This window comes from Seriola aureovittata, chromosome 21, assembly GCF_021018895.1.
Source record: "Seriola aureovittata isolate HTS-2021-v1 ecotype China chromosome 21, ASM2101889v1, whole genome shotgun sequence".
Lineage (NCBI taxonomy): Eukaryota > Metazoa > Chordata > Actinopteri > Carangiformes > Carangidae > Seriola > Seriola aureovittata.
Window position 1 is genome coordinate 19,183,150 of NC_079384.1, and position 22,401 is coordinate 19,205,550.

General features: G+C 40.9%; 1 protein-coding gene, 1 long non-coding RNA gene and 2 pseudogenes across 4 annotated transcripts in view; 2 read left to right on the top strand and 2 right to left on the bottom strand.

The window, feature by feature from the left end:
• Positions 1 to 241: 241 nt before the first annotated feature.
• On the bottom strand, positions 242 to 2,738 carry LOC130162832 (neoverrucotoxin subunit alpha-like; annotated as a pseudogene).
• Positions 2,739 to 4,173: 1,435 nt separating this feature from the next.
• Positions 4,174 to 10,750, top strand: LOC130162833 (stonustoxin subunit beta-like; annotated as a pseudogene).
• Positions 10,751 to 15,046: 4,296 nt separating this feature from the next.
• On the bottom strand, positions 15,047 to 17,093 carry LOC130162274 (uncharacterized). The gene is made up of 2 exons (XR_008826260.1): positions 16,963 to 17,093; positions 15,047 to 15,909 (listed from the first exon to the last, which is right to left on the bottom strand). It is a non-coding gene; the product is annotated as an uncharacterized LOC130162274 (long non-coding RNA).
• A 205-nt stretch (positions 17,094 to 17,298) lies between these two features.
• grid1b (glutamate receptor, ionotropic, delta 1b) overlaps positions 17,299 to 22,401 on the top strand; it is a 522,039-nt gene continuing 516,936 nt past the window's right edge. Inside the window, exon 1 of one of the 3 annotated variants that reach the window (XM_056365959.1) lies at positions 17,299 to 17,785. In XM_056365959.1, coding sequence (XP_056221934.1) covers positions 17,704 to 17,785 — 82 coding nt within the window. In that variant the 5' untranslated portion in view covers positions 17,299 to 17,703. The remainder of the gene's footprint in view (positions 17,786 to 22,401) is intronic. The other 2 variants (XM_056365958.1, XM_056365957.1) reach the window with 2 other exon arrangements.

Below are 22,401 nucleotides of genomic sequence, written 5' to 3' on the forward strand. Positions count from 1 at the left end.
AAACTCCTTTTTTTATGCAGTGGTCAAGTGTGTTTTTTACCAGATGGACAAAAGAGTCTTTGAGGAGTTACTTTTACTTAAAATATCTTTTATATTATACATAGATATTTATTTTTGAGAAAAACAGATTCCTAGTTCTCCGACTCAAATCTCAAAATAACAAGTTTAGATAATTGTGCAGCCTTGGTGGATGTACAGTATGTACTGAGAGCTTTCTAATGTTAGTAACTGTGACTGTGTTTTAAAGTAATCTAACCTGTCCATGGTCAAAGTTGGCCCCGAGACAAAAGGCTGGATAAACAGGCTCTGTGAATCTGGCGTGGAAGGTGTAAATGTTATGCAGGTCATTAGAGACCGTGAAGTAGGACAGAGTGCTGGCGCACCAAGTGAGAAACACTCCCAGTCGCTTAGAGCCTGAAGACGACACAGTGACATTATTGGTTTCTTGATTATGCCTGACTCTGTGTCCACTGCTGGGAATATGGTCTAAAGCCCAGGAGAACCTGTTCTGTCCAACAGCACACACAGAGCCTGTTCCTTTCCTGCCGATTGCTATGTACGAGACACCTGCATGAACGTATCCGGTCCATTCCACCTCCCAGTAATGGCGCCTGGTCAGGCCTTCTTTGCACAACACCTGCTGAGAGCAGTCAAACCTCTAAGGGTGATCACGATTGCAGCCTCGCAGACAGGGTGAGCATGTAGTTCACTGTGTTTGGGTCAAAGGTGAGGTCACAGTCGTCTGATGGAGAGAACAAGACAGGACCAGTTTCCAGTCATCACCATTCAGACTTTACTAATCATTTGAATTGGAACGCTAGGATTTTAATAAATTGATCTGATGAAGACAAGTTCACACTTTTCATATAAGATTTGTCTGGACTTACAAGACAGAAATGATAAAAACATGTCTTTTATCACCCATCACCCTCTTCCCTTAGTTCAAACATTTCTTGTGGACCCTGTTGTTTCCAATTTCTCCAGCAGATGCCCTCAAACTGCCTACCTGCCTTACCCTTCAGCATTTGTTTACAAGCTGAATTTCGGTCCTGAACCTAGGTGAGTTCAAACAGGCAGGAAAATCTAGACAAGGGAGGTAGGTAAGAATTTCAGGGAACAGGGACAAGAACAGGGAACAGGCTATAGGCAGGAAAAGCCTGCAATGCAATGGCAGTAATACAAGTTTGACAATCTGGTAATGTGAGGTAATGAGGAACAGGTAGGAGCAGGATCTGGTGGCAAAGGGTAGAGAAAGTCTGAGGGTGGAGAGATGATTAAACAAACAGAAACTAGGAGCCCGTGGTCTGTTTCCAAATAAATGGGAAATTAATGTGAATCAATGCAGAAACAATTACTTACATCAAAGTAAGTCTCTTCTGTCTTCGATGAAATGTAAAGACCTCACTGGCCAGACTGCCTTCCTTGTAATAGTAGGTGCTTGCTCCTTGGTGTTTCTCACTCAGTGTATCTCAGCGGACATTCCTGCTGTCCTTCATGTTGTTGGCCAGCTCACTAAAGGTTTGGGCTTTTTTCTTCATTTTGATTAACACTCGAGTAGAGTAGCACCACAGGTCTTCGGTAGATGGCCCAAAATCATTAGTGCAGTATGGACCAGGTGATTCCAAAAAGTTGGACAGCACTTTAAGGTAGGTATCACTGCACCGCAGGAAGGTGAAGACAAAGTACAGCGCATGCTTTACGTGAGCAGGAAGGTCCTCTCAATCTAACCCTTGATCTAAGTGTAAATATCTGATATAAGTCTTCCAGGGTGCTTTGAAGCTTTCTCATTTAACCAACTGTGATCTTACAGAGCAGCTGCTCAGCTTTAGAATAAAATTTATTCAAGGGCACCAACTAGACCTTCATTGGAACTGCTTCCGCTCCCTCTTCTCCAAGAAGGTCTGGAAGTTTCTGGAAGGTCTTCACTGCATCTTCAAAAGTTGTGGGGAGGCTTTCAAGAAAGAACTCCCCATGAAACTTGCAGGAAAGTTTGCTGGTCAGAGATTTTTCAGTGAGCTTCACGGTTAGTTGATTTGTACTTTAGTAGAGTTTCATCGCCAAACAATGAGAAACCTACAGAAGAGGAGAAAAAAATCTCTTAAAGCAGCATTGAGCAGAGAGGGTGTGTTGGTAGGGCCATGTTTTTCAGGTGCTGGTGAGACAACAAAACATGATCCAGTAATAGATCTATGACTCCAAAACAAATCACAGCAGGTCATAAAACAGTGACAGGATTTTATAACTTTGGAAAGTTATCATGGCAACAGCCATAAAAAATTGATTGGTCTCTGCAGTGTGTTGCTGGAGGATGTTGGATTGTGTTGCAGCAAAAGCTATTCAGGTTTATGCTGGATGACCTTGTGTTTTTTTCTGTTGCCAGAACCCTCTGCATGAGCACCTCTACTGTTCCACTGCAGTGGTCCCTTTACAATGAATGAGAGGGCTGTGGTTTTTCACACAGTGCTAATGTCAGCCTGAACATGGCCTTAATCTGTCCATAAACTAGTAATATTTACTAAGGTTAATTAGTTGAAATACTATACGGGACACTGACATCCCAAACATATACTCTAAATATCTTGATATTTTCTTATTATTGTGACATTTAACACTTCAACACTCTAGAGTAGTTTACATCATAAGTTACCTGGGATCAGTTTCTGTCGGCGGGCGTCATACAGCATCCTGAGGTTGAAGGGGCGACCCAGACCAGCCCTCTCCATGATATCTGAAGACATGTCTGCAGCCTGCTGAGACACAAATCATCATAGTCACAGAGACATCAAACAAAACAGTAATGTCATTTTAAACTTTGTAAAACATTTACTAAAAATCCCAGTATCTCTCTCTCACCTGGCGAAGGTTTGTAGATTAGCTCAGAGTTGTGTGCAAGTCTTTTGACTTCTCACTGGAGCTTCCGGTCTGATGATGTGTAATGTTGTGCAATAACTTTAATAAATCTAAATCCTTCCGACTCCGCCCCATGACCTGCCTCCTGCACACCTGTAGCTTTTCTGTCTCACAGATGTGTGTGAGTTTCAAGCAGTGCATGTGGGAAAATATTTTCCTCACAGCTTTAATTCATATTCCTAATTTTGCATCATCTGACAGAGTCAAGTCGAGACTTAACTGAAATTTGCATTCAGAGCTTTTGCATGTCTGGTCTGGCTGATAATGAGTTCAGGCATATTCATACGTTTTAATAATTACCTTCTTCATTTTGAATCACGCTGTGTTCACAAGCAGGTTTAGAAGATAATAATCCACTGTGCATGTAAACATTGTTAAGATAATATAAAGTGGTCATTATTAGGTCTTATTTTGTTTACATGTTGCATCTCCTGACTTAGATACGTATGTATTAAGTCCATGTGTCTCAATGTATAAATAACATTTCACATTTTTCAGGTTTTGGTATGTGAGGCTTGCATATCCTACTGCAACAGTGCAGGGTGCACTAACATGTTGCATGGTTCTGAGTAGGAGTCACGGAATTAGGGTTAGGTGCATATTAAGCTGTATTCCTCACTGTATTTATTTTGTATTGTAGCAACAACAACAAACAGTAGCTTCCTTGTGTTGTTGCTGATTGAATCTCTGACATCCTCAGCTAAACTCCTTCTATAGGTATAGCTGGCAACTTTTTAATAACAGTAAGATAGTATCTGGACATATCTAAGGGTACAAGAGATGCTTTTATCAGTATAACATAAGAAATATACTGTACTGAACGTAGAAATGATCAAAGAGAGCTCAGGTTTAAAACACATTTTCAGGCAGTATGATTAAATAAGTTAAAGTAAATATTTGAGTGAAAGAAAGAATATGTAACTCAGCCATGCACACACTCTCAAAGTGAAGCGGACAAATTCACAGAAATAAAGCAAAGTCAAAATTTGCTGTCTGTTTATTGTTACACCCTTTAGACATTAGACATGTAAAGACAAAGGTTTTAATTTATTCATAGGTTTTATAATGTTAAGTAATGGGGATTATGTTTTATCAAACTGTATTCAATAATTTCCTGTTATAGCTTGAAAGTTAACAGGGCTGTGAATATGGCTAATTTTATTATTGGCCAGAAAAAAACATAACACAACAATGTGAGACATGGAAAAATACCAAAATGGAAAACAGCTGTGAGAAAATCTTCAGTGAAATTTCAACGGAAACATGATCTATCCGAGTCGACAGGTTCCAGGTTTGCAGAGTGAGGGGTCAGAAGTATCTGACAGAATATAAGTGATCACAGACCATCAGACTGGAAGCTGGAAGTCAAGGAGACTCGTACACAGCTCCGCTGATCTACACTTCTTCATCAGGTGAAACCCAGTCAATGTTCAGCTGTCGTATTACTCTTTTTTTCTTTTTTTTTACCAGAAATGTTTCTATTACTTGTCTCCACTTATCTCTTTGACCCATGTTGTTGATTTTTCCCAACAGGTTGGAGTCATATCTTCAGACATCTTGGTGGTGACTTCCCTGGGTCGACCTTTCACCTTAGGGATGCTCTATGATGCTCGGCAAGATAGACTCATCCCAGGTAAAAGATCGTATAAAGGAGCTGATAAATTACTTCTTTTCAGTAACTTAAATACACATTGGTAGTTTAATATCTTTTGACTTGCCCAGGTAACTTATTCAAATTCATGTCACCACAGAGCCTAAAGGTATAGATACCCCTACTGGTGTTCAATCTATAGAGGCAGAAGTCAGTAACATCAGTTCTTGTCTGCACAGTGATATTTGAGACTATCCTGCATCTTGTGTGCAGCCTTCCTGAATCTCTTAACAACATGCATACAATTAGTCACCAAAGGTCTTTAGTGCTATTCAATCAAAAAAAAGGAAGTTGATTAGTTTCTGAGTGACATGCCAACTGAGGGCTTCCTGTCATTAGTATTTCAACTGAATACTACCAGTCTGATGCCGCTTTTCTTGCAGAGTTTCTTCAAACACAGCTGCCACCAAACTGATAAATACAAATCGGTATTTTATTCTTTAGGCTTCGCTTTGCTGCTTCAACAGATGACTGATGTTTTTGTGGTTTGTTTTTTGTTTACTTGTTGTAGGTTTCACACTGTGGGACAATGACGTTCTCAAAGAGAGCACAGTTGACTGCCCACAGCCCAGCAGCGCATTTAAAATTATTGCCTCTGATTACATTGAAGACACCTCTTCCCTGTTTGATGTTGAGGCCTGGCTTGTTAGAAGGATCTGCCAAATACCTGAATGATACAAAGAAATATCAGAATCAGAGCAGAGTGATGCTTCAGTACAAAGCTACCACTAACTTCATACAGCTGATGACTAACCTTGGCACCAAACATATTGAGTATTCTGAATCGTTTGAGAACATCCAGGCAACACATGTAGTGATAGGCATCCTTTATGGGGCCAATGCTTTCTTTGCCTTTGACAGCGACAAAGTAGATGCTAGCAACGTTCAGGAAATCCAGGGCAGAATGGAGGCTGTGATAAAGAAGATCCCCTTAGTTGAAATTTCAGGGCAAGGTGCTGTACAGCTGACCGATGAAGAAAATGCCATAACCAACAACTTCTCCTGCAGATTTCATGGTAAATATGTTTCTCGCATGCAACCCTACAACCTTTGAAGATACAGTGCAAACTTAACAGCAAATTCCCCAAATGATAGGAAAAGAGAAAGCTGTCCCAATGACAGTCTGGCTGGTGCAGCTGACAAATTTTTACTTCAGAGCACCTCAAATGGCTGCTGATAGCAGCACCCCAAAGGTTAGGAAGGTTCACAGCATTCTGGAGGCCATAAGGCAACTGGAAAGGTGATGCAACGAATCCCTGGAAGACAAACAAGTGTCACTGTTTCCGCGGATTAAAAAGAACCTGTACAACTTCCAAAACCTGTGTAATGACTACATGTTAAACCTTCGACAGGTCATTGCCAAGACAGAGCAATGATGAAAGTTTTTGAAGATAGCCTCAGATCACCCTTCAACATTGAAAGCCTTAACAAGTGGCTGGAGTGTGAAGAGAGAGAGATCAACGTCATTAGGTCCTGCACTGATATTATAGAAGGGGCAAAAGCCAAGACTGTGTCAAGTAAGAGCGAGATGATCAGGGAGCTTCTTGAATCAAAGGTACAGCATGCTGGTTTTGACTGAGTTCCTGGAGTCGCCTAAAACTCCAATGCCAAATACTTGAAGACCCGTTTATGTCTGTTTCCTTGTGGCAGCTGTAGAAAATGTGAGACAGGAAGGTGCGGGCATTCACTGCTATAGGGAGGGCATCCTGATCATTGATGAGTTCAACCGTCCTTACATGCCTCCTGTTGAAACCATACAAGCCAGAAGAGAGTTGTTCTGGTGTAAGTCAATAGTGTGCTCATGTTTTGTTCATGCGTAACTATCTCTAAACACTTAGGGCTAGAAACTTGTAGCTTCCCTTGGATGTAAATCAAATTTCTTTTAATAGACCCTTTAATTGCACCTTTTATTTCCTTTAAACTTTTTTATTTTATTTCACCCTAATTCTTTTTAAGGATTCTCCTTGCCTCATCGTTACTGAAGCTAGTAATTTTATTTAAACTTTTAGCGGGTCATAAGTCTTTATTACTTTAAATCAGCCTTTTTCAAGCTTGAATTTTATTACTTTTTGAGATATAGCCATGTATGATTGATGCTCTTTTCATCACCATCACTTTTCTCAGACTTAACAATGATGTCTACTGCACTGGCTGCTCAGCCTAATACAACGGAGGTGAATAAATCCTACATTCAGTTTTAATGGAACTTTTTTTTACTGAGCCGTTGATTGGTCTTCATGGTTATTGTTGAGGGTGCAGTTTATGGTTACATTTAACAGCATTGCATTATAGGTGTTTCTAATACTTTACTATCCTCCATGAGAAATAATTAGTGCATAGACATCAACTGACACCTCAACTTTCTTTCCTTTTAGCTACATTTCAAACTGAACTTTTTACTGCTTTCAGCTTGTATTTTAAATATCTTTGAGCCAGACACTTTTTAGCACTTACACTTCAACTAACACTTTAACTCCACTGAGTGCTTGAGCTTCCACTGACTCTAAACTCCTATAATAAAAGACAAAAATGTAAGTTACACATCTATTGAAAAATGGGGCACCGGATACAGTATGGATTTAATGATCATTCATTGAGGACATAGCTTTGTAAATGCAGTATGGATGGTGATGTGGTAACAGATTATGTCCCTCCATCAGATGACTGCGAGCTGACCCTGGACTCGGACACAGTACACCTGGTCCTGACTCTTTCTGAGGACAACAAAAAGGTGAAGTCCTGGAAACGGCAGCCATACAAAGATCAGCCAGAGAGGTTTGACATGTAGCAGCAGGTGTTGTGCAAAGAGGGGCTGAGTGGGCGTCATTACAGGGAGGTAGAGTGGTTGGGTTATGTTTGTGCAGGTGTCACATACAGAGGAATAAGGAGGAAAACATGGGCGATGGATACTGTCACATTTACAATGTTAAAACAGTGCTTGTTAATGTGTCTTCTCCTGGCTTTAAGCGACTAGGAGTGTATCTGGACTGGCCTGCTGGCAACCTGTCCTACTACACGGTCTCCACTAACCTGACTCTACCTGACTCTAACTCTCAAATGTTCTGCCACTATGGTTTGCATTCTAGCAGTATATGCAGTTTATTGTGATAATGGTGAAAGGTTGTATAGTTTAAATTCTTAATGTTTTCTGAAACAATCCTTAATTTTGGACAGGAAACAAAGGCACAGTCCACATGATTAGCCTGTGACCATCCATTTTACTGGCTAGTTTGAGGTTAGAGAGTGACAACATATGAATACTATATCTCTTTTAAACATTTAAGTAGTCTCTGTCATGTAAGATTCTTAATATGATATTAATATAAAGTTAAAAAACTGAATATATTGTAGTCATTATTGGGAATTGTGTGTGTTGAAGTGATTGTGGGGTTCCATTTATTTTGGGAAGCTGGAGAGAATAAGTAGTTTTATTAGGCTTTTCAAAGAGGTGAACTTTTTAAACAAGTATCATGTAGCACTCAGGAAACCTTTGCTGGTTCTAGATGTGTTGAGGCAATGGTCCCTGTTGCAAAGCTGAAGGCTTCTTAGTTTGAAGATGAGATTGCATCAGTGTCAGATTTCTTTGATCTGTGTGTTAATGCAGTCATGACACTCTACATCTAGTGTTACACCTGTTTGATGTTTGTTCTTTACCTGAGGAGAAAATACAATAAAGTGAAGACCTGAGTGGAACACTGTGTGCTGCTTACCTCATTCCTTCTGGAGGTCATAATTGAGTCAAATCATGTCATGTACGACAGCGTTTAATAATGGTGATGTTATGATGGTTTATGGACCTTCATGGAGAGTGGGTTTCATTGCTGTAGCAGAAAGGAAATAATAGAATTAGACAGTACATAAATCATGTTTGTTCAAGAACAGCTTTACACATGGTTCAAGAAAAAAAATAAAAATAAGTGGTATGTCAGTGACTTCATAAACAACCCATGTGAGAGATTTCTCATCTGTGTTAGGAGCTACTACGCTACATTTATTCTTATTTTCTACAAATCAATCTTGAACACTAGAGTTTCAGAACTCCTATTTCTAACAATGAGTCCGTTTTCCTGTTTATATTCTGACCATGTTTGCGTTCATCATTAAATCCTGACAGATCTCAGCTGCCTGAAAAGTCAAACAAAAAACCTCATAGAGGGTTCAACGCGTCAACAGCTGAGCCCTAACCGTTGCCTTCAGTGGAAGGACAATCTTTTTTTCTTTTTTTTTGTACTTGATGAATAAATATGAAGAGCTGACCTCCCCAGCATGTCTTCGCATTCCCAAAATGACTCGATTTCTTTGTTAAAATTCAGCTATTTCAGAGTTGTGTCAGCTTGAAAAGGTCGCAGCAACAACCCAGGGTTCTCTGCTTAAAGGAATAAGACACAATGGCATGACAGAGACTAGACTGGATATCCAGTGTAGTAGAGGAGGGATCAGCTCTAATGAACAGATACAAAAAACAAATACATCTTATTTTCAGTGGTCCTTCTCCCATTCGTCTCTCTTAAATTGATATTCTCGTCTTGGCTGCCATTCTTTTTCCTCCAGTACTTTTTAAATGAGAGACAAGATAAGAGCAAGACAAATCCATAAAGCCAGATTTCCTATCCATCCACACAAATGTTAGGGACTGTTCACTTGATACAAACACTCATCCCTTGTGAACTTGACATAATTGTTTCATGTATAGATTGTGATTTATAATACTTTGATTTAGATTTAAACAGCGTCTTTTAATTTACTGGATAATTTGAGGACTTTATCTATGTACAGTCAAAGTACAAACATATCTATTCTCCATTATCCCCATTCAAAAATAAAGGCAATATTAATATCCCAAACACCAATTCAACACTTGTTCAACAGGGATTACTTAGTTTTGTATTTTATTATCTCATCATCCCATAGACAGCAGGAGAGGAAATATCCTGACTTAATAATTTGAAATCTGTAAACATAATCTGCAGCTTTGGATCACTGTAAAGCTTCATGTTCTATCTGAAACTGGGATAGCTTTTGCATAAACCTGTATATTGGTTGCAGTGTCATGAAAGCAGCATCACTGAATGAGAGTTACATTCACAGTCACAATTTTTATGTTGAAACAAAAGAAGCACTCAATCAACATTGTATTTGTGTCAGGTTTTCAACATTGAAATACTTTACTTTTACTTTAATTTAATTATTATTGTCTCAATGTGAATTAGACTCTCATTTTTATTGTCACCAACAGATGGCACTTAAACCAACATTTAACATGGCTTGTTTTATGCTGGGAAATTCTGTGTGAACATTTTTTAGAAAACAAACTCAAACTGTTGTTAGCTTTACTTTTAAATCTCACTTTTGGTGGTTGTGCTCAAAACAAATTTTAAGTTGAAATGAATGTTTCTCAGTATTGTATTGTGAAGAGCTGCCTAAATGTCATTGTCTGCCCTGCAATGGAAAGCCATTTTATTTAATATAATTACAAATAGATGTTTTCATAGGAATGCCAGAATCCAACTCAGTACCACAAATGATGTGTCCCCCCCACAACCAGCCAGAAATGGTAAGTCATGACTACACCCAATACCTATATGGGCTCAAATTAGGGTTTAGGTTTGTAGTTGTACATCAACCTTTGTAAACCATTCAAGTTTGTTAATATGAAGAAATTGTGCATGTGTGGAAGAGACTTGTATTTGTTTAAAAAAAATGGTGTGATTAAAATCTGTGAACAAAGAATATAATTGGTGAGGTAACACAAAGACACTGTGAAAGAAGAAGTGATTTTGTAAACATCTATGATACAGAGCAGAAAACTGTGTTTAAAACTCAGCGTTCAAAGTTCCCACACTTTTAAGTACAAATTTTGACTCTGTTTTTTCACCTGAATCTGACTGGACAATGACCAGTGACCAATCACAAAGCAGGGTCCAATCAGAAGACGGGCGGTTCTGTTGCCTTCATCTCTACTGCAGATCCTGAAAGGTGGAGAAGAGAGCGTGGGGCCAAGAGGGGGCGAGCTCACCAACTTTTTTGTTGTGTGATTTAAAGTTTTGTTGAACTAACACAAATTTCCAGTCAGACAAGGGTCATGTGATGCTGTTATTCTGTGTCAGGTGGACTCTTTTCTTTTTCACAGATCGCCCTCTGAGGGAAAAGAGCTTCTTCAAAGCAAACCTGTTCCTGGAAAAGATGTGACAGCAGAACAACACGCTGCCCTGTGAGTCTTGCCTTTCCAAAAATACATGAGTACAGTACGTCAGCAACAATCTCCTGACATGAAAGTAAAATTATTTAATTTAGATGTTATTTGAAAAAACACATAAAAAAAGCTTCTCAGCCAACATGACAAGCATATTTATAGTTATTTTCCAGCCTTGCACACAAATGCACACAAACACACACTCCTGTGGTTTCAAGCTCTGAAGTCTTATTGCAGTCGGCCTCAGACAGCCGTCTCACTGCTGATGGATGTGATCTGATCTGGCTGCTGCTCCCTGCTGCTCAGCCTAATCTGCACAACATTATTGCTTTGTTTGGAAAGTTGATTACTGCTCCTCCGCTGGTGGCTGAGGAAACAATGTGGTGCAGTCGGCAGCTCAGATGATCCTCAGAGTGTCTTCTGGAATAAACATGCACGTTTGTCTTATTACACTTGTGAACTTCATTCAATACATTAGTTTGCAAATGCTTTCATGTCTCCTTGTCTACTGCACATCACACACATCATTGTTGCTTTCATTTAGAGTGAGGTTAAAACTACTATGGCAAAGCACACCTTTATGACCCACTGTGCACACTAGAGCCCTTTTTTGATTCCTTTTTTCTTTTTTTTATTCCTGCATAGAAATGCTGAAATACAAATTGAGATACTAAAAAATAAGACAAGGTGTTGTTTTAGTTTTATTCCATTTATAAGTACTCTGTACCTTGCAAAGCTTGGCAACAAAGCAACTATATTTTTATTTAACACCCTTCAAAACAGAGGGCATCAAACAGTACAAAGCACTAAACAGATAAATATGTTAAACATATTAAAAAAAACAATAAACAAAATAACTCAAATTGAAAAAGCATCAGTTGAGAAAAGCGAGGGAGTGCAAGATAGCCAATTAAGCAGGATGATATGATAATAAAAGACAAAGTGTCTCTAAATTTATAGTTCAGGAGCAAAGATAGCAAATGTACAATCTCCCTGTAATTTAATTTGTTTCTAAATTCCACTGGCCAACACCTGAGTAATTTGCTACCTGCTGCAGCATTTTGAAACATCTGCAGACAAGCTAAAGCTCCTTGACTGAATTAAAATAATCTAGGTGTGAGCAACACAAGCATCAGTTAGGTTTTCAGCACATACAAAAGATAAAATATTTATCATATTTGGGTTTTATCATCTGTCAAATGTAGAAATCTCAAAGTTTCGGGCAGTCATTTAGGTTGTTTCACAGACAAGCAGAGCTGAGTATCGTCTGCATAGAAATTATCAGATGTGTTAAAACGATAAGTTAAAAAGCCCAATTGTAACATATAGATAGAATAGATAGGTCCAAGAACAGTCCCCTGAGGTCCTCCAAAGTCCAAAGTGGTAATGTCAGACATCTCATCCCCAACTGCTCCTGAAAATGTTTTGATTGATAAATAGGATTTGATCCAACAAAGAGTTTTTATTGTCCCCCATAATTTACATTAGAAAGGGCCATTATGAAGAGAATGAATGATGAGACAGACCTAAAAAAATTTGACTCTATTCTTTAAGATCTGATACCAAGGAAATGTACTGTATACCATAAACTGGGGCACTCAGAGAGCACAGACTTCTACTAAGGATATGAAAAAACATACACCAGACTTTAGAGACAAAGTCCAATTAAATGATCCCGATCTGCCCCAAAATTTAATGGGTTCTTCCGTGGTTGATGCCCCATCCCTCAACCAAGTACGGTATAGTACTTTTTTGTGTAATCCCTCTGACAAACAAACAAACAGGCACAGGTGAAAACGTAACTTTAAGTAAAAAACTATAAAATTGTAAGGGCTTCAATATGGTTCAACGAAGTGTGTGTGACATCAGTGAACATCAAATGATATGATGTTTAGGTCACAAAATCACAACAAATCTCCTGTGACTGATGAAACTCTTGACAGTGTTTTTTTTGTTTTACAGTTTTATCCATATGAAGACAAGAGGCTCATAAATCTAGAAACATAAGAACACACACACATATGTTCACACTGGTTTCATGCTTTAACTTTTTTTTAGCTGTATGATACCATACAAGCCTCAAACAATTTGCACCTTCCCTCCATTACACAAACACACACACACATATTGTCACTTTTTGTCAATATGTGAGCTGCGCAGGGAAGCAATGAAAGTGTGTAATGATGCTACCTGACAGCCCATTAAACCAGAGAGAGATGAGGATGCAATTAGATTGTCATCCACGCTGGAGTTACTGCCGACAAAACAGATGGAGGAAGCTAAAGGAGAGGAGGTTTATTTTTGGAGGGAGCAGAATCTTTTCAGGGTGAGTGGATGATTTCTGTGCAGACATTTGACATGATATCAAATGATTGAGAGCTGATGATTATTGTGTGTGATCAGCTGTGTCATCGCACGGCTGTTCACTCCGGGTTGATTCAGCTGCTGAGTTTAAAAGACGAGCTGAAGATTAAGTTTCCATCAGAGAGAAATAAAGTCGATCCAGAATCAAGGCTTTCATAACAAAAGTGAGACTTCACTTTGAACAGAGCTCCAGATTTTTCTTCAGGCAGTCAGCTCTCAGTTTCACAGGCAAGTTCAGTTAGAAGCAGCAAGACGCATCAGATCTTTAAACTCTAGGTGGCAGAGAGAACATGGAGCAGACAGAATAAATATTATCACTTCACTTTTATGAATGCAAACAAATTATAACCAAAAGAAGCAATACACTGGCTGTTAACAAGGCCTGAAAGTCATCTTGACAAATAAAAAATGCTTGATCCCACAGTATAATCTATAATACTTTCATGGACAATAAGTTAAGACATAAAAAGACAAAAACTTTTGCATTTAAATATAAGTATTTTTCCATATATGTGGTGCTGAATTCACAAATGTGTTTTTGTAGGAAAACTTTCAGGCAGGATTTAAACCCACTGCTACGAAACCCACAAATTAACTGCTGTGTTATACTGTTTATACTACTGCTACAGTTATAGCTATTGAAGTATACATTAATAAACAGTTTAAAAAGTTCTTATATCTGCTTACAGCTATTTTACAGTGTGTTATAAACAAATACTGCTCATAAATTCTACATATTGCCATTGTTTAACCTTTATGAAGGAGCAATGATGTGAAAGAAAACAGAGTGTGGGATTAACTGATGCTTAAATTTATTCTCTGATGAATTTTCCATTTTTACTATAGTGGACATGTTTAACATTCACATCATGTTTTGTGTCTGTCTCTCTCTCTCTTTCAGTCTAAAAGCCTCGCAGTAACAGCTTGTTGCCAGTAGGAGGTGTGATGTTCCATCAATGGGCAACAGTGACGCTGCTGCAACAGGCTGTTGCCATTTCAGTTTGTGTATGTGCAACAAAAATCTATTAACAATCAAGATCCAATCATTTAATATAAAAAGATGCATTAATACAATAATATGATGTTAATCTAATAATATAGTCTAATATAGTATAAAGTTCTTTTCATCAACACTGTATCTCTGTTTATCATAAAAATCAAAAATCACCAAATTTAAAAATGTGTGGGTTTCTTTGGAGAGCAATAAAATATAAAATATACATTTTATAATATATATATTGTCTGTATTATATGATATTGCCATAATATAATATGACTATATGTTTGGAGATGGATGAAAAATATAGATATTGACAAATAGATTTAATCATTTTAATGTCTTATTAGTTTATAAATCATTAATAATTCATGGTTATGACTTCCATACGATAAAATTTTATGAAAAAATTGATCAATTAATCAGATGATGGTGCCACATGTTGAGGATGATGGTGATGAGAGCATTATTAATGAGGGAGATGAGGATGATGTTACAGTACTAACAATGATTATGACTGTAGTCACAACACTGATGATGAGCTTTGACTGTATGTTGACGTATTGATCAGTATTGATAAAGATGAGAATCGCGATTTTATGAATGAGGATTTAAATTCATATTAATCCGCTTTGATTATATGAGTTTGTGTTCATGTATTGATCCATACTGGTGATGTTGGTGATGACCATGATAATGGTCAGGTTGATATTAATAATGACAGGTATTGATTGTAAATGGGGGTGGAAGGAGACACTGTCTTATAAGATGAGCTTGAACAGTCGATAATCTTGATGGGAGCAAACAGAAGGTGAAGTGCAAGTGTTTACATGCGTCAGGCCTCCAGTCAGCACACAGATTCTGTCTCACCTCAGAGTCCACATAAACTGATCACACTTATCAACAAGTCCATTGATCGGTTCAGAGCCTCATCAGTACAAAAACATTTATTCAAAAGAGATATCACTCACAGTTTTGACAATTCTGATTCAAACATTTGTGCCAAAACAGATGTACTTAAGCATAGTTGACATTTTGGCGGATGAGACGAGAGCTAAAATGTTGACTGTGCTTGAATAAACCAACTATATGTTTCCAAGTGTAATTTTAACCTCTAAATAACACTTATTAATTCAAGGGAAGAGTCAAGAGAAAAAAAATCAAAAGTCCAACTAATGGTGGTGTTTTTGACAGCATCCTAATGCTTTCCACAGCAAATTAGTGTTTGTTTTTTAAATACCTGAATTTTCTTCAGTTTTCCCCTGATCTTGTTTAATTAATTTGTGTCAAACAAAATATATGTTTAAATTTATTGACTTGAATATTGATTGTATAAAGCTTTTGTAGTATCTCAATTTATCAATCAATGCCATGTAGCTCACACCGTATGCAGATACATTTGTCCCTTCTAGGATTCCATATATAGAGAACTAAAGTCTGTAAATGACTTATGAATCCAGAGGAGCTGTCCGGTCCGGTGTGGTGCTGAAACTGGAGGGTCCATCAGCAGGCAGCACAAGCAGGGGTTCATCCCAACACTATAGCCGAACTACACTTAGCCAAACAATTAAAAGACATTTCTGAGTCACATTTATTTGCAAGAAATATCCTTTAATTGTAAGGTCAAGTGTAGTAACCTCCAGTCTCCATCTTCTTCCGGCTGAGTGGAAACAATCCTTCTGGCTCCCACGGTCCGCCAGAACATCACCTGGAATGGCATCACGGGAAAGGTCAGCGACGTCACATGCGCATATGCCGAGGATCCGTGTAACCTCGTCAGTCTCAGGCTTCAGGCTACAGACGACAAACATATCCAAGACTTCATTAAACCTCGTTAGAGTGTTAAACCTGCGGTACAGAGGCGGCTTACCAGAGCGTACAAAACCCTGGAGGCAGCAGCGTCAGTGTGTGTGTGTGTGTGTGTGTGTGTGTGTGTGTGTGTGTGTGTGTGTGTGTGTGAGATCGCTGCTGCTGACTCGGTGAAAACTCCCCTGGCTACATCCTGCCGCGAACACATTTCCCCTCCTCTCCACTTGCGCCGGGACACCAGCAGTGTCCGAGAGTCCCCTGAATCTCCTTTCCCGCAGAGCTGAGGAGTCCACTTCCCTATTTACCCGCATCCATACCGTCTGCAACCCCCCAAACCCCTCTCTCTACCACGACTCGCTTTTCCTCCTCACTGTTTGATTTTTGACGCTTTGCTCCCGCTCTCCGTGTCTGGAAAATCCTCCATGCAGCGCTGGGGAGATTTTACGCACGGGGCGACGCCAGAGCTTCTGCTCGCCTTGTATCCGGACGCCTGATAGCAACATTAGAGCTGAACGTGTTTCACATGTCGGAGGTTCGGTCATCCCGAGCTGAGAGAGAGAGATCACCGTTTAAGTGGAACCTGCAGCTGGGTAGCTCCCGTCTGTGCGCCACGCGTCATCCACAACCTCCCCAAGCTGCCAGCGGGAAATACCGCTGAACGCCGATGTCACACCAGATCCGACGTTCATTCAGAATTTTGCAACTCTAGACATCTGCACAAGAATCAGTATTAGTTTGAATTAAGCTGCTAAGGTTATGTTATAGAACTACAACATCTCCCCTTTCCACGAGAAAAGGGTAAAACGGGATAAAACCAATACTGTCTTGAAATTACGCACGAGTATCGAAGTCACAAGCACGAGCAGAATGAAGCGATGTGTCTGCAACACACGGAGTAAATCCACGCATGCAACAGTGCAACGCGGCAATGCAGCGGTGACGGATCCTCTGGTCGGTGCCGAATAAACGAACTTGAATCGGAGGAGAGAGCGCGTTCTATGCGTGAAACGTGAAGGCAGACTGTTGCAAGTTCTTTACCGGCACCGACGGTCTTCCCGCCTCTCCACTCTCCGAGTCATCCCGCAAAAAGCCACTGATCAGGGGCGCGACTACCTCTGCGTCTCGCTCCCTCTCACCCTGTCTCCTCTGCGGTGCGCACCGGCTCCAATCCATCCCTCCATCCCTCCATCTCTCTCCATCTCCATCCCTCGCCTCTCTTTTCTCCGGTCGGGCTCCCAGCGCCGTAGATAGAGGCTCTGCAGTCACGTGGGTCGGGGGAGAGGAGAGAGAGATAGGGGGAGAGGTAGAGAGAGAGAGCGCGTCCCTCCTCCTCCTCCTCCTCCGCAGTTTGCAGTGTGTTATGTCTCAGACTCGGAGGTAGAGAGTCAGAGCTGCTCGTCCGGCGGATCTCAACCTCTGAAACAAACCCCCGGTGTCTTCTCTCATCCTTCCCCGCTTCCCTCCTCAGTTACCCGGGTTTGTTTCTCTCCGGAGCCCTGGAAGCTTCTGTTTCTTTCTTTTTCTACCCTTCCTCTTCCTCTCGACTCCGGCCAACAGTTTGGTCTTTGGGATTTGGTTTTTCTTTTTTTGTTACTATTGCTGGTGATTTCACTCAACACTGTATCCCGCTGCTGCTGCTGCTGCTACTGCTGCCGCTGCTGCCGCTGCTGCTCCTGCTTTTACGCACCGACGCTTATTTTGGATTTGCTCATCACTGGAGAAAAGCACAGAAATCAGCGAGGTGGATCCGTGGATGCGCCTTTCTGGCTCAAACTGGAGATGGAAATGCTGATATTGTTATTTCATTCCCTGTGGATATTGCAATGCAACACAGTGAGCGCCGACTCCATCATCCACATTGGTAAGACACCAGCCGGGGCTTCTGGTTTTTTTTTTTTTTTTTTTTTTTTTTGGTTTTGCTGTGCAGGGCTTTGGCTGTGAGGAGAGCCGGGCTGGTGGCTGCGTGCAGGGACGGAATATGAGCAGAGAAGCGTTTTAATGACGGCTTTGTGAAATATGGACAGATCAGTGGTGTTCAAGTTGAGTTATGGCAGATTTTGAATATTAGAGTTTCCGTGCATGCACTGATTGTCAAACATTCAGGACCCGACCTCCCACCTGATTATCATTCCGATCCGTGCCAGGATAATGGGTAGGAAGGAAGGAGGCTGTTGCATCCAGGTTCAGACGCACGCAGCGCAGCCTGGTAGAAGTGCCCGCAAAGTGTTGCGCCGCGCCATCCCTCCATCCCTCCATCCCCCCATTCCTTCTTCCCTTCTTCCCAGGCAGGGAGAGCTCATGTCGATGCACATTCACATTCACATTCACATTCACATGCAGAAAACCTGAGGCTGGCAGGAGAAACTGGCCCGACGTGGGTGTTTGGAGGGTTTTGCTTTATCCATCCATCCTCCTCCCCCCCCCCCCCCCTTCCTCCCTCCTCTCTTCCTCCCTCCTCCTCCTCCTTCTTCTTCCTCCACCTCCTCCTCCCCCATCCCTCTCTCCCTCGCCTCCCCTCATCTATAAGCCTGAACTTTGAATTGGACGTGAGTGAAATGTTAATCAACTCTGCCAGGGGAAGACATGACAGAGGGGACAAACGCCGACTGTTTGGGCTCTCAAACAACATCGACACCAAAAGCCAGTTGGCAAGCAGAGGAAGCAGCTCCACTTTCAGTTTTTTCATCCTCTGATTTCCTGTGACATTAGTCAACTCACTTTTCTTTTTTTTGGTAAAAGCAGGAGTTGAGGGAGGATAGAGCGGAGTCAGGGAGGGTTGGAGGGGATTTTGAGAGTCGAGCAGACTCAGTGAGACACCACTGACTGATCACACACTCAACAGCCGCACGCACTTTTCATATAAACTCCCCAATTTGCACTAATTCCACTTAGAGGCTCCACTTCGGCCGGAGATGATTGAGTGCAGCAGGCGGCTGCCATCAGTTTGGAAGAAAGCCATTCAGTTTAAAAAAGGGGGAAGTAAAATAATAATAATAACAATAGTATTAATAATAATAATAAAAATCATCATCATCATCCACGGGTTTGACATTTCAGATCTGTGCTGCAGCTCAGTCCATCAAACCCGGTCAGAGGCAGCACTGCGGTGGCCTGTAGGGTTTAGCCAGGAGAGGGGAAGAGGGAGGAGGAGGAGGAAGCGGATAGGGTGGGAAAGGGGGGAGGAAAGAGAGGAGGAGGGTCAGAGCCATTCAGCTGAAAAGAATGCACTTCCTACTTAGTTCAAATGATTTTTCAAAAGATACAGAGGCAAACTGAAATCCTGAATCTCCATAATGGGAAGATGTCAGGTCCATATTTAACATAACAACATAATTTATCCACTACAGCACTAAATGACAAACTAGTGTGGCATGAGATAACAGTACCAACCAACCAAGAATGTGCTGAATATTCATGTGAGTAGTTAATTTGGAAGAGTGGGAGTCTGTTTTTCTCTCCTTCCTTTATGGAGTCTGTCTAATTATAGAATTATCTTTATTTGTAGACATACAGATGACGTTCACTGGAAAATAAAACCTGCTGCACTCTGAGGAAAGACCTTGTTTTGGTCACTTAAGATTATATTTCCCATGAATCTTAGAGTAGGCATTGAGAGATTAATGTATGGACAGACGGATGGATATTTCACTGTCCCTCGGGAGAAAATCTGCATTCAGTCCGCACATGGAAACGACAGAGAACAGTGATACGGGATTATCGAGAACACAGAACAGTAAATACAAGATAAAGCAAATAAGGGGGTGATGCCAAACAGCGAGGCCAGATATGAACATGCAACCAAACTGGTACGGCTGGGGAACTGGGACAAAGGATGCAAGTTAAAAGGGAAATCTGAGCTGATATTGGTACATTTTAGTTTTAGTGAGAAAGTCCATTGATCTCAGAGGCTATTGAGGAGCTTTTTATTCACGTTTTGCACCAGTCTTTGCAAAGCAGTTTGTCACTGTCAGCTGAAAACCTGCAGTAGATACCTATGGTATCTGTGAAATGTCAGTGCTTCCAGTGTAAAGAAACCTGCTGTGTGTTTGTGGCTACAGCACACGACTTTAGCAAGAGGTTGGAGAAGCTTGTGGCTGTTTAGGTGAAGCACTGACATGACACACGTTTTATAACATGTGAGTGTGAACCTGGCATGTGACATGTGGTTCTTGTTGCATGTTCATCCCAGTCAGGCAGTGGATCCCTGCAGGATGTTGCAGTACAAATCACAGCTTGTAGCTTGGAGACCTGCGATCTCCCTCCAGTGATACGGCAGCAGCAGGAAGCCACACAGACAGCTGCAGGATGCTGAAGTCTTTGCAGATCCAGCATGTTTCTCTGCTCTTCAAACAGGATTTTCAGCTATTGAATGTTTTGGTTTTCTTCAGGCTGGACCGACTGCCCGTCCAGAGGAGCAGATTTTATATAAATATATAGTATATTCACTGGTCCCTGCACAAGCATTTGTGCTGCCATAACTAACAGATTATCTATGGTTTTAAACTCGAACAATTTTGAGTATAACCCTTCTGGGGAAGTAATCCACCATGTTAAAAAGGTTCCCTGTGGCACAACCTTCAAATGGTTTTGTGGAGAACCTTCATGGTGCTACAAAGCACTATTGAGTCAACGAGAAAAGCTCTATTTTTGTTTCATATTTTATTTGGTGAAGCAAGATAAAGACAAAGAAAGTGATAACAAGACATTACAAGACATAACGACGCAAAGCCAAGATCAGATGTGACAGTGTTCCAACCTCAGCTCTGAAACCCCTGCCCGAGCATCTGTCTCGTCCAGCGGGGTGGCGTTATCATGTGTGACATATCCCGGTTTGTTTGTCCCTTCCTCTCTCGTGTTTCCCCATAGAGGATCAGTGGCAGGCAGTGGGTGTCGCTGGGGTGGCGGTAGGTGGGTGGGGGCCTTTGATCTGTAAAACAGCTGATACGGATGAAAATGTGGAACCGGGACCTTCAGTCGACCCGCTTCGTCCTCTGACCGACATATCGTCTTGGTGTGCATCAGTGGTGTGAAATCCGGCACTGTTGAGGTTGAGTCTGCAGGTTTTCCTCTCAGTTGATCACAACAGCAGCTGGTTTCTCTAATTAGTCCCGCCCCCCTGTTCTTTGGTTGAATGTGTATAAATCAGTGAAAACAGCTGCTGCGGTGTGAGGCTGTGAGTGGAAAGGAGGACTGTCAGTTAGTCTGATTGAAGGTCAGGGCCAGGAGCGGCAAACAGGAGGAAACAGAGCTCGAATCAATTTTGGCCTTTCATTAAATATCAGATATCAAGCTGTCAGTGAGGTCCACTCCTGATATGAGGCTCTCGGGAGGCTTATGAGACCATCTCTCTCCAGAAAAGAGGGAGGTGAAGTCATTATGAAAACCAGACAAATATCAGGTTGTCAAACCTCAGCAGAAGCTCCTGAAGACTGACGGAACAAATACAGACATGTTGAGATGATGGCGAAACATTGTTTGTTGAAAAATTAGGGAAATTTGTTTTGGATTGACATTTAACAAATAGACCTACACTCTCCACACCACCGATACCTGAAAGGAAATCTTAGCGCTATATACAATGATATTTAAGACTTTGCGATTAAGGGAAATACGCCAGTGCAAAGACAACTGGTTTTCCCAGTCTAATGTGGAAGATCTTGACTGAGCCCTGACCTCAACCAACTTTAAGACCTGGATGGCATCTGTCTTATTCCTATGTTTGGTTTTAGTTCTGACAGCTGACACTGAGTTGTGTTGACGGAGAAGTTCAATGCTTTTTTACTTCTGTTGTCCCACCTTAAAGCTACGGTGTTCAATTTTTAGCCACCAGATGGCAGAGGAACACCAAAACGATCTGACAGACTCACAGCTTTGACATATTATCACCTCATGAAGTTGTTAATGATAAATCTAACTCCAATATTCACCCTCCTTTCCACTTTTTAGATGTGCCACTGTCTAGCCTCTGTTTAGTAGATAGATAGATAGTTAGATAGATACTTTATTTATCCCCTAGGGGAAAATCATGACGCTGTATAAATTGTGAACAGTGGCTTTATCAGAGCCTCTGTGCTGACAGTGTCTGCTGCTGCTGCTGGTAACAAGTTTAATGAGAGTGCTGATGGTGAGAATCCTCAGTGGGTTCACCACCATTTTAATTCAGTGGTGATATATTTGTTCTTATTTTACAGTGCAACTTGAAGTTTATCAGTCTGCTTTCAGTGGAGGCTTTTACTGCCCCTTGAAGCTTCCGCGTGATGATTCAGAAGCATTTACAACCCGAAACAAAAGAAATTGTGTTAAACTCTGAATACTAATGCACAAACTGTCATGTAAAAGATCACATTGAAAAATACTGAAGCTGTCGTTGACTCACTCTAAAAAAAAAAACACACTGGTATCATTCCCCAGAAGCTCATATTGGTCACACTCGTGTTGCGGCTCTTCGTGTCCCCTGTGGGCTGTTACCCAGGTCTG